Here is a 13,466-nt window from a genome sequence, read left to right as displayed (position 1 = left end):
TTAGCACTGTGGCACCAATCAGCCTTCGCCCTCCAGCTGGAGTAGCGCGGGATGTGAGTTTCTTGCGCAGTAACACCAAATGGTGGCGGTACGTGAGCGATCTTTCTAGTGTCACCCCAAGGTACATTGGTTCGGGGTAGAAGGACAGAGATTTTCCGTTGCTCTGGGCGTTCTAGCTCACGATTGTGTAGGTAGAAAGCTGCTGCCACAGTTTTGGTTTAGCTGAGTTTCAATCGCCAGTTCTGGAGATAAGCTGAGAGGGTTTTCATCCTTCATGTCCTGGCTCATGGTGTCTTCTAGCTTTTCCCACGACTTTGTGGAGTAGATAATTGCCTTCTACACAGCACAACAGATTGCTTTCCACTTCGAAATCCAAGATCACGCGTGTAACTGCAGGCGGTGTGACGAAGCCGGTCGTAAGAGCTTCAAATACAGCCGTATAGTCTTCCTTCCAGTCACAAACAAGTGGAACTGGGAAAAACTGTTCATTTTTTTAACAAATGCGTGAATTGCGTAGGCTACAATTGCTGAAAAAGTTTATTGACTATTTTAAAAGTACAGTCCATAAACCACGTTTTAGCTTGTGCTAAAATTTTCAGTTGCAATTTAATGACCAAGACTATGCTCTTACCAGCTTCAGGGACGATACAGATATCCTCAAATATGAAGTCATGCGGCACATTCAAGTAATCCAATTCGAAGTCCTTAGTTTTTTGGGGGCGGTGCTGTTACCAAAACTTATTCACATATCGGGACATGGTGTCTACCGGAGGTAGACCAAGCCCGAAGAATTTGAAATTTCTTGTGACTACATATTCTTTGCGAGGTTATAAACTTTTATGGCATGATAATTATAGCGATTTTAATTCACAATTATTTTCAGATTGGCTTACTAGCTCGTTTTTATAATCAAATGCTGGGTTAGTATTGTATTTGTATATAGGCTAAGGCTTAGGGTTCGACTTCGAATAAAACTTGTTTTCGGTCGCGGTGTTTTGCCACACTCTATCTCGCACGCTTGCCAGATGTTTTGTGCCAGAGATCTTTCGGGGGTGTTTTTCCACTCTCAATCTTGCACTTTCTACCAAAGTAACCGATGTCTTGTAGGGCCGAAACATCTATTACAATTTATGCAGGGATAACTTCACAGCAAAGTGTGTGGCAAAATTAAAGGATCTGGGAAGATACAGCAATGAAGACTCTTGGTATAGGAAGCGGCCATTATGCGCATTTTGTCACCAACTTCCTCTCTAAGTCTGACCACGTTCCGCTAGCAAGTTTCGAAAAGGTACCATTAAAAAAATCCCCTTCGAACTTTGTTTGGTAATTACGGACGAAGAGCATAGCTGTGGTGGGAATCAAACCCACGTCAATGCAATGACTATCACCGCCCTAACCCTCTGCACCAAGTGAGGCAGTGGCAACCGATGAATTAATTTAGCTATTTGCCTTTTTCCTTTGTTGCTCAAAGGGGATTTTTTAATGGTGCGTTTTAGAAAGTTGCGTTCCGTTACAGAGTTATGGAAAATCCTATATTTTTAGCACCACACAGTTTCGACCACGCGGTGCCACATCTAAATGACGTCATAAAAATTACATTTCTCAAATCAGTGTCCAAAATCCCATCATACGCAAACTGGAACGATTTTAATTTCGAAATTGTGAAAAAAAAAATGAAACACCCTAGGCCTAATATACACGATTGCAGTTGTGTATTTACAAGATCTTTGCAACCTGAGAGTCCTTGAAAATCTACGAAGAGTTAAGCTTTTGATCCGACAACAACAGAACTACGGTAATCAAGATATCTAAGTTTAATGGCGCTGATAAGAGCCACGCATTTATATAGCCAAAAGTTAAGATCGAATAACTTGCAGCAGCCACCAAAAGTCTATTCAGTGGGCCAACTGTACTATAACAAAACACACAAGAGTGCATAGACTAAGATAGTGGTTGTACGAGAACTTTCTTAATGAGTTTTCACTAATAACAATGCACACGATTACCAGCGAAATTTCTGATCGTAAAACTCTTTCCACAAAAAACAAACTCTACGAAAAAACCACCCAAGTCACGTTATTGCAAAACATACATATCGGTGTCAAACGAGATTAATTGTGATGAAAAACTCCGCAAAGAAAATAATAACACATGTGATGTCAAATAGAACTGTTTGGTTTAAAGTTGCTTAACTTCCACTGCGGCAGCTTGATACGTGCAGAAAGCTAGAAGTGACATTTAATATCTGTAGTGGCCCGGCTTGAAAGGTCCCTTTTGCGGAATTCCAAGATAAGAAGCTTGATCAGAGGATAGATGCGTCAACTCCACGTTGAGATGGTCAAGATGTAAACGGGCGACTTGCTCATCCAACTGTGAAAAAAAAGCTGACTTTGACCAACATTTTAAAATAATTTAGCATTGCGTTGTAAATCGTATTAGTGAACGCCACTTGAACAGTTTCCTTTAATTAGTATTCGGTGATTTATAATTTCCTATTTTTTCTTTTACTCACAACTTTGGGAAGCATGTAGACATCTCCTCGCTTGTACTTCTTGTAATCGGAGTTGTTGGACCAAAGTTCGATTTGTGCGAGTGTCTGGTTAGTGAAAGAGTTGCTCATCACAAAGCTGGGGTGGCCAGTGGCGCATCCAAGATTGACCAGTCTGCCTTCAGCGAGAACTATCACGTGTCGGCCGTTGGCCAACTTGTACCTGTCGACCTAATGTAGATTCGAAGTTTATTACAACTACCCACACGTTAAAACAACACTCCATCAACGAAAGCAAGGGTTTGAGTACCACAACACTTCTGATGCAAAAACTATGTAGGAAATTACCAACCTAAGAACACGTAAGATTAACGCAATACCTGGGGCTTGATTTCTACTTTTTCTGCAGCGTTGTTGTTGATCCAAGAAATGTCCAATTCACAATCGAAATGACCAATGTTGCAGACGATAGTGTCGTTTTGAAGCATCTGGAAAATCTTTCCCGTGATGATATCCTTGCATCCAGTGGTGGTCACAATGATGTTCGCTCGAGGAGCAGCTTTCTCTACGGTCGTCACTTCGTAGCCTGAACAAGACAAACAATTATCGAATGTGTGCATTGGCAACGTGACCAATCGACAGGGATTGGAGTTTTTTTTATTTACTTTCACATTTATCAATTTTAAAGACACAAAGACTCATTTGTAAATACACAAAAAATATATTCATTCACCATTGTGGTATGATTGTGCAAGTCCGCACCTGCAAGAGACGTCGCCGACAAACAACACAAGTTACATAATAATCTAACCGCGTGAGGCAATTCTGGTAAAATGTTTCGCAACCACAAATGGTGGCGATGAATGGTTGCACGAGGAGGACGAATGAATGATTGTGCAGCGGCGCCGGCGTCTAAAAATAATTAATCTTCTCCGCGTGGTCAATGTTGACTCAGTTTTCTTCAAAGCTAAAAATACTTTCACAACTTTCTTGCACAATCCCTTGCTGTGAAAGCGAAGGAGCCAAAACAATGGCTGCAAAGAGTCGGAGCCCTGTCTATTCAAACTAAGCAAATATTTACCCTCCATGGCGGCTTGCAGAGCGTTTATGGGGTCGATCTCTGAGACGATGACTCGGCAACCGAAAGCCCTCAAAGATTGAACTGAACCTTTGCCGACGTCACCGTAACCGGCCACGAGGGCGACTTTGCCTGCAAAAATCATTTTTTTGATGTTGCATTTGCGATTTTCGACGTTGACAAACCTAAGAAGCGCCATCAAATCGCTGAGGTGGCAATGCTCATCATTAATTGTTAGATGACATGTGACAATGGGGGGCAGAATAAGAGCGATTGATTTATAAACTGGTTCATTGATGCATGTTTTTAGCACAATTTAGTAAAGAGTTGGTGGATTTGCCAAGCATTGTGAAACGTTGTAAAAACACCTTCAGATGAATAAACAAAAAAAGAAGTTAAAATTCGTCTGCAAACGTTGGATCAATGTAAAACGAACCAAACTCGATAGCTGGGCTAGCATACCTGCCAACATGACATCAGTCGCCCGCTTAATTCCATCAACAAGCGATTCACGGCATCCATAGAGATTATCGAACTTACTCTGCACAAAAACAACAATTAGAACAAAGACTACACTTCAAATACATCTCATACAAGTATCCAAGCTGGTTCCCATGTGAACATAACAGATGCTTGTCATTTTAGGTTGCATAATGTGTTGTTGGAGATATTGCACAAGAATTAAATTACCGGTCTTTACCTTAGTGACAGAATCATTAACATTGATAGCTGGAGATTTTAATGTTCCAGTTTCCATCATCTTGTACAGGTTGTGGACACCAGTAGTGGTTTCTTCGGAGATACCTTTAATCCCAGCCATAAACTCGGGATACTTGTCATGAACAAGATTGGTCAAATCACCACCATCATCTAAAATCTGAAAACAGAAACACAGTGAAATGAATATAAATGGCTTAAAATTGAAATTCAACCACATGACTCCAACAAGCTTTGGTATACCAGGTAAAACGAGTTCAACTCTCACCACTTTCCTGTGCAAATATCTGGTCTGTTAAATCAGAGAAGAAAATCAATGGAACACATTTGTGCAATAGTTAATACATGGATTGTAATCAATGACTTGCATAAGTGTGATCTGCAATTGGCAGCAATCACAATGTGAAACACTATTTTTAGAAATTTGAAATTATAAAGAAAATTACAACCAGGGTTGAGAAAAACCAGTTTTTTTTGGGAGGTTTTATTTAAAAAAAGATGCAAAAAAGGTAGATTCATGCCTATTTCACCTCAAATGCTACTTTTTACCAATAAAGTGCCTCTCACTCACAGTACATGGTGGCATAACTCAATAAAACAATGCACTAGGGCTGTTTAACTATGAGGCCTTCTTGCATAAATGAGTTTTAGTGTAGTACAAAGTGGCATTACTTGATTTTTGTGTACAAAAATATCCACTGTATTTTCAATTTATCCTTGGAAATTTCCTTCACAATCACATCCTTAAGTCCTAATTTGAAGTTTGTTTTAAGTACCTTGTAGTACTTTGGTTCATTTTTTCAATTTTCCTATAAAAATTTGAGTTTTTTTGTTTTTAAGTGGGCTTTTTAAAATAAACCCACCCGGGTTTTTTTGGGTTGGGTAAAATACCGACAACCCTGATTACAACACTTTGCATGATTAGCCAGTTAGCCCAAATACATTATAGTAAAAAAACTCCTTAAAATGAACAAAACAATACGATTAGAAACAGACACATGTGGTGATAGTACTACAATACAAATTCAATGACACTTCACAAAAAATTTACTAACCATATTAAGTGGTTCATTGTTGGGAAACATCACTGTCTGGTCTACACACCACATGTATTCCTCATCTGTTTCCCCCTTCCATGCATACACAGCAGTGCCAGTGGCAGCGATGGCAGCTGCAGCATGATCTTGGGTGGAAAAGATATTGCAGGATGACCACTGAACCTGCATAGATACGATCAAGCATGCATTAACTAGTAACTTTGGTACTGTTTAATAAAATATATTCGATCTTAACTATGTATTGGTTAACTTTCAAATAAACTAATCAATCTTGGAAAAGCAAGCAATGACAACTTGTCATGTGTGCCACAAAACTTCTGTTTACAATTTATAACCTGGATCAAATTTAAGATAAGTCATAATGTGCTTCTCATTAACTAGTTAAATGTACTGCTGTTTTAAACGGATGCGTTCAAATAACTAACTCAGGGTTCCCACACATTTTTTATAAACAAATCCCCTACTTTTTCAATACTAAACTCTAAAAATTCCCTACTTTTTCAATACTAAATTAAAAAAATTCCCAACCTGATTTTGATCTAAATTGCGCATTAACAGTGCTTAATCATTGAAAATTTCTGTGCTGTATTATTTCCAAACACGATCATGAACAGGAATCAGTATGAAAAATAATAATAATAATAGAGTAGAAGATTCCTGTCTGAAGAAAAAACTCTTTTTTTCAAACGACCCGAACTGAAATCAGTTTGGATAAACTGTCACATTTATACTAAAATTGCAATTCAAAGCCTCGTTCCATCGGACATGGCAACCTGCCATAAGCCAAACCAAAGCAATTAAAAATCACACTACTGACAAAATGAAGTAAGTGAAAAGAACACTGAACACTGTCTTTGTGATTCTGAACAATGAATCACAAAGACATTGTACAGTAAATTAGATTTATTAATGATATTGTCTTTGTTGTTGTGTCATAATAGTAGGTTTTAGTAATGAAAGGCCACCGTGATACTGATTGAGGACTGATGTATTGGTCGCAGATATTGCCTGATTAACGATGTCTCTTACCGCTATTATCACCTAGCCAACCCGACATCATTGTTTTATGCGGCCGCTAATCGACTTCAACGATCATGGAATCAGGGGCGCGGGAAGCGGGGGAGCAGGGGGGCGTGATACCCTTAATTCCGTGCAATTGTTCTTTGTATACCGGACATTTGTACCATTACTCGATAATGAGCTAATAGATGAGCATTATCGTTATAGGTTATCTTACAACTTTAAAAAAACATTGGCCTTTCAGCAACAAAAGTGCCCTTTTTTTCATAATCCTGCCCCCCAGTCAAAAATGGTTCCGGCGCCCCTGCATGGAATGTTACGTATTAAGAACGATTATACACGCAAAAAAAAAATCGATTGCTTAAATCAGCTCTTTGGTATCGTGAGCTTTGCGTATTGCTCAACAAGTGTATATGTACAGTTTAGAATTGACAAGAAATCATTAAATTTGAAACTTAAGTTTGAATCACGGCAAATAAACGTATTCAAAACATTTACTTCGGCCGACGCTGTTTCACACTCAGTAATCTAGTTCGGCAATAATTTTGTCGCAGCAAAAATGCGTTGATTTTGAAGGCTGCCTAGCTGGAAACAGCTTGTCCCGTGTATAAGTCGAACCTGGCTTTTTGAGGTGAAAACCACTTGCGAAAATCTCGAACTACACTCGAGTACATACAGTAGGCTAATATAAGCAAAATTTTGAATGTTAGGCTACAGAACAAAAATCGCCCGAGGCTAAATTTTCATGTCAAGTTAAATATTTCTGCTTCTGGAGAGCCCCACAATTAAATAAGTCACGCCATGGTTACGCTACGCCACTGTCTGTACAGTATAACTCCTGTTGCAAGTAGGCTAATCACAGTTCACCTAAACTGCTTAGTGGATAAACAACGGAGAATGACTGGTATTTAAAGCGCAGATGAACAAGAAAAAAACAGTTCCCGAAATTCATTAAAAAGCTGCATGTTGCGCCACAACATTGTTCTTTGTGGTACCCTTTGAAGGAGGATTACGAGGATGAACGAAAGAATAACTTTAAAACTTCATTTTGAATTCGTCGTCGTCGTCGTGTGAGCCTCTGGGGCCGAGGGTTTATCTTTTCACCACCCCAGATTCACGATGTTCCCGGACTACACTGGAAGGTTACTAGAGAGCAGCCAGTCTTTGGTTTCATCATCCATGACACGCAGACCTTCCACTCCGTTAGGTGGCTTGAAGATGGAACAGTCATTGATGATGTGGTCTGCGGTGGTCTTCCATCGGTAGTTATCATATATTTTTTCATTACATAATGTCTTGTGGGAATAAATTTAAAATCAGTATGATCACTCAAAATGAATGCAATGGGACTATGAATCCTTACTAAACCAATCAATCAATAGTCTTGTTGCACCTAAGATGATTGATAACCTTATATTTTACTGATCTCCGGAGCTGACGTAAACCTTAAAAGTCATGTCAATTTATTCTTGATGCTCCCCTTATCGAAAATTGTTCTTTGTAGTACCGCTTTGAAGGTGGATTACGACTATGAATAAAAGAATAAATTTTAAACTTCAATTTGTATTGAAAATACATGACGTAATGTCTTCCAATCTTATCACATATTTTTTCATTACGTAATGTCTTATAAGAATGAATTGAAAACGAGTCTATTCACTAAAAATGAGAGCAACGGGACCACGAATCCTCACTGAACCAATCAGTAAAAGGTCTTGTTGTGCCTACTGATCTCTGGAGCTGACATAAACCTGAAAAAATATGGACTTATTCTTGATATGGAAGTTGAGTACATATATTACATATCGATTAATGGATATTTTGTTCCACTGAACTTCAAAGTCAAAACGTATTCGTTTACCACAACCAAACCACTTGTGACGATCGAATTTGTTAATTTATTATTCGATAAAATGTTTAGGTGATGTCACGTCATTACGCCGATTTGAGATATAATTTCATTCATGACGTCGTATGGATGAAAAACTTTTACAAGTTTTATACTCTGCTGAGATAAAAAAAGAAACACAAATGATAAAGATTGGAGAAATTGAGTCTCCTTTACAACTTAAGAATTATCAAACAACGCAAAACTGCTGAAACAAAACGTTTTGTTTGAGTGAAAGAATCACTGCAAGCAACCAATGCCAAAATGCGCGCTCAAGAAGTCATGGGAGTGTGAGATATCAAAAATTTAACAGGTCGTTATTTTTCTACATCAATGTGACGTTAGTTACTACTTTAAAAAATCTATATCTTTGTTTCTGTAGAAAATCCGCAGCAAGCGCCTTTTTTACATGTTTAGTATCGGCCAAAGTTTGCCGATACCGATACTCAAACAATGGCCGATATCACCGATACCGACATATCAGATTTTTTATCTACAATTTAGTCATCAAGGTTTTCCATACTTTTTCAATACCACGAGGGAGGTTCCACAAAATTCCCGACCTTTTCCCGGTCTGGAAAACGGATTTTCAAATTCCCTACTTTTTCCCTACTTTCCCGACTGCGTGGGAACCCTGCTAACTAGTTTGTTTAAGCTTAGAGTGAAACAAATCCTGTAAAGGTTTTTAGAGACTAATAACTGCATTTGATACAACATAATTAATGTACAATTGTACATCTAACTGTAATAATAATGACTAGGCCTATTAATGCTATAAAAAGTGCTTTACACCAAGCAGAACAAACTGCATTAAATGAAGTTACTACTCACTAAAAATCTCTACAGCATGTTTCACCCTTACTTGGGAACATCAGAAAGTTATTATTAGAATATAATAAATATTGTTAAATTTAGAATAATTAAATAAATATTCTGTTAAGGATCTTAGGGTGGCTGCTTGACTCGAAGACCTCCCAGGTCACTGTACACAGGCCTCATTTTAGTAACCATGCATTCTACAGGACGGTTCATTTTACTTAATGCTATTTTGTGATTGTGATTTTTTTTATTATGTACTGTTTTCTTTTTTTAACCTTTGTGTGATTATACCCGCAACATAATAAACCAATCAATCCATTTACTGATAAAACTGAATTTGATCTAAATCTAATATATTGTTTCAAATAAAATAAAAAAATCCGATACATTTAATTGAAGCTGAGATGCTAGATTCAACATCAAAAGATGGTTTAAACACACAAAAATAACAAAAAAATTGGTCTTGTATAATTAATTCAAGCTATTTAAGCACAGCAAAAATATAGAGATATTTGATGAGCTGCAAGCTTTTTCAGTACTTACTTTTGCCCCCAAAGCTTGTAGCGTCTCAATAAGCACAGCAGTTTGAATAGTCATGTGAAGACAACCAGCAATTCTAGCACCCTTCAATGGTTTGGATTCTCCATATTGACGCCTTAATGCCATCAAACCGGGCATTTCATTTTCTGCCAGTTCAATTTCTTTTCTTCCAAATTCAGCAAGGCTGATATCAGCTGTAAAAAAAATGCAATGGTAAATCTAATTAATTTGAACCATTCTGTTTAGTTCTCTTCAGATGGGTTTAAACAAGTTGAAACATGAGAAGTATTAAGTTTTACAAATCATGTACCGGTAGGTTCAATCTGATTAAAATTGCTGTAGTGATATAAATGTGTTTTGTCTGCACCTATTAGATTGAATGCTTTTCTAAAGTTTTGCTCCACTATACAATTTTGATTTGAAACTTTGGTAATAGAAACAACAAGTAACTTACAAAACGTGATGAAGAGACTATGAACACCCTACATCAGGTTGCATATGCAACATAAACTTAATATCAATAATGCTAGAACCAAATTTGACTCATTGAACTGAAGCCAACACAGTAGCAAAAATTCCAAGCAAAGGAATTATGCTTGCAGACATTAAAGATGAATTGCCTAAGTTAATGCATAAAACGACAAGTGATTTATTAAAGGCAGTGGCTATTTGACCGGCTCCGGTCTTTGACTCTGAAACACTATTTGACCGGTCATGACGTCACTACATAAGCACTTTTTTCTTTCAAAGCAAAAGACGATAAGCGCCTTAAGTTTTAAATTCAACACATTTACTTCAACTGAGTCCGTGGCGCATACGTAACGTCTCGGGCTGCCATTCTAGAGTGAATGAGTTCGAAACTATCCGGAAGCGTTCTTTTTTTTTTTTTTTTAACTAAATTTTGACCCAAAGTGCATTTTTGTGGTCAATTTTTAATTTGAGTAGCCTACAGCCCATTTTTTTAAATCTTTCCAAATGTGAGTAATAAAGTTAAGTTTTTTTAATTTGTGAATAAAAGAATAACAGTTAACCTCTCAAGTACATGTAGCTCCACACAGAGTGAAATTTACATGCCTTTTGACTCCTTTTTATTTCTTTAAAAGTAATATCTAAAAAGACAGTATTGACCCAAAAAGAATGTCTAAAAAGACATTATGAAAAGCAACTACGGACAAAGGCCAGTGTTTCGATCTCCCGACCTCTTCAGCGTAGCGTAGTAAAGTGAAAGTGGAAAGTTGTCTTGAAGGGTTGGTTGAGATGATGATTTGAAACTTGACTGATTGTTGTGCGACAATGAGACTGGATTTAATTTTTAACTTCGGACTTCAGCGAAACGTAATCTTACAGCCTATTAGAAGGTGTGATTTTTTCAGAGAATTTGTGCTAAGAAATGAAAGGAATTTGTTAAAAATAAAGACTAGAAAAAACTTTTTTAATTCGTTTTGAAACTTTTTTATTCACTTGTTGATTCATTCATATCAGTTTGTATCCTTTTGTAGTTAAAAAAAAAAGAAAAAAGAATGCTTCCGGATAGTATCGAACTCATTCCCTCTAGAATGGCAGCCCGAGACGTTACGTATGCGCCACGGACTCAGTTGAAGTAAAAGTGTTGAATTTAAAAGTTAAGGCGCTTATCGTCTTTTGCTTTGAAAGAAAAAAGTGCTTATGTAGTGACGTCATGACCGGTCAAATAGTGTTTCAGATTCAAAGACCGGAGCCGGTCAAATAGCCACTGCCTTTATTAAAATATATACTTTCTTGGTAGTCATTGAATAACTTAGTCGTAAACTAAGTTTTTGGATTAGTACAATTAGCTTAATTTTAGCTACCGGCATGGTTTACTTTAATTTAGTTACAATCAGTTTACCTACAATGCAGATTGGGAACAACAGGAAATTTAAACAAAAGAATGATCTTGTAAAAAAACAGATAGATCAAGTCAAACAAAAATATTACAAAGAATGCATAAAAAACGTACTTACCAACTTTATAAGGTGCTTTGGTTGATGGTGTCATTGTGCTGGTAAGTGTTCAACGCTAAATCAAAAGTATTTTAGAAGGAATTGAAGATAGACTGAATGTGCCGTGCTTCACAATGCTAACAACTTATGCTAAGCTGCAAACTGAATGAGAGGGAAACACATGTCGTGCTGATTTTTTATACTCGAGAGACTCATTCATGTGGAACGATATTTTTGCATCAAGAATTCTTGAACCGTAAACTCCATTTTATATTTTTGTTAAATTCGGGTTTGCTCTCAAAAATAAATAATTCAGTCAAAACCTTGTTTTTTTTCATCACTTCGCAGATTTGATAATTAATTTTTACATGATAATTTGAGGAAACGATAAGAAAGCTACGATTGACTGACAACAACATCAACATGACTTGACGACGACATCGACAGCGGTTCTTTGTGATCTTTATGCATTTGCAGTTTGTATTATTTTGTTGTTTTGAATGTGGACAGCTTTGTCTGATGCAAATAAATATAATCATTATAAATAATCGTAACGTTTAATTACCCTCGTAGGGATTCAGTTTTCTGTTTCATTTTCGATAATCAAAGCAAAAAAACTTGCCAGAACATGGCAGAAGTCTAGAAAAAGAAGAAGCGAGAAGACGCAAACGAGTTAATTGTTCTCACATTTTTCGGCTTGGGGTCCAGCACCGTATAGGGCTAAGCCCAACTTCCGGCAAAGAATTCACAGCCGTTTTGAGGCTCACTCATGTTTTGCCTGCCAAGCGTTTTTTGTGACTACTTGAAATAAAAGGAGAAAATGCCAATCCAAAATCGATATTTATTATTTCATAGCTTTCGTCTCATTATGGAATTTTATATTGTCGAATACCATGTGATATCACTCATTTAAATGAAGAATCCCAGTGAATCTTTGCTATTTTGTTTGAGTTTATAGAAGAAATAATACTCAATTGTAGCATTTCTTGAAAAAGTTATTTCAATAGTGAATAAAATTTGTATCTTGCATTTTAAGGCACTCATAAAATGACAAATATGTTGCATAAGCTATCGACAGCCAGTGGTATTGACAGAGCCTGGCTAAGTATAACGTTTTCCCCAAATGGATGTCAGGAGTCCAATTTATCATCTTTTTATTGTTATTGTCAGTGTTGTACGCGTCAATGAAATAAATTGACGGCGTCAGCGTCAGCGCAAATTGTCTAAAAAGTTCACAGCGTAAAGTATTGCGTAAGCTCTTAAACAAATTGACGGCGCCAGCGCTAATTTCTAGCGCTATTTTAGCCAGGGTCTCACAAAACAGAAGTATTTTAACCAAGTTTAGGCTAACAATATCGCTATGAATAAAGAGCAGGTATTATGTTTTGAGACTGTATTGTAATTAGCTGCTTAGCCGATTAATTATTTCCTTGTAGAAACACAAGCATTTTAAAAGGTTTGTCTGACAATCTGCTGCGTTTGGGACGTATAATGTCCTTTCCAAGTGAAAACATGCGTTCCACAGCAGCGCTGGATAGTAGCCTATTGGTGTGTTGTATGTCAAAAACAAGCCTTGAAAACGTTTACTCGGACAGGTATCACTGTTCTAAGCGTGCTGTGATGGTTTGGTATGCAAATCTTTTAGCGAGGTCCACTGCACTAACATCGCTCTTTTCAGGGGCATAGCCTAAAGCTCTTGAAATAAAGTATCCAACCTCCACGATGACATTCATTGATTTTTCGCTTTTTTTCTCTGATCCCTCGTTCTCGATACTGCTCACGATATGAGTGATCACCATTTGACGAACTTCTTCCACTTGTATTCCAGGTAGCCATTATAACTAGACCTACCATACGTCCCGGTGGCCGGAACAGTCCCGGTTTAAACGTCTGTCCC

At 37.3% G+C, this 13,466-nt stretch overlaps 1 protein-coding gene across 1 annotated transcript; it reads right to left on the bottom strand.

Moving 5' to 3' along the window:
* Positions 1-1,628: 1,628 nt before the first annotated feature.
* Positions 1,629-11,728, bottom strand: LOC145775100 (adenosylhomocysteinase-like). The gene is made up of 9 exons (XM_082586299.1): positions 11,591-11,728; positions 9,612-9,802; positions 5,339-5,503; positions 4,267-4,443; positions 4,029-4,107; positions 3,570-3,698; positions 2,869-3,074; positions 2,513-2,719; positions 1,629-2,370 (listed from the first exon to the last, which is right to left on the bottom strand). The coding sequence occupies exons 1-9, from the start codon at positions 11,622-11,624 to the stop codon at positions 2,239-2,241; spliced, it is 1,320 nt and encodes a 439-aa protein (XP_082442425.1). The 5' UTR covers positions 11,625-11,728; the 3' UTR covers positions 1,629-2,238.
* Between the last annotated feature and the right edge of the window lie 1,738 nt (positions 11,729-13,466).

The sequence above is a fragment of the Aplidium turbinatum genome, chromosome 8 (assembly GCF_918807975.1).
Source record: "Aplidium turbinatum chromosome 8, kaAplTurb1.1, whole genome shotgun sequence".
NCBI classification, from domain to species: domain Eukaryota; kingdom Metazoa; phylum Chordata; class Ascidiacea; order Aplousobranchia; family Polyclinidae; genus Aplidium; species Aplidium turbinatum.
This window is presented reverse-complemented; position numbering and strand designations above follow the sequence as displayed.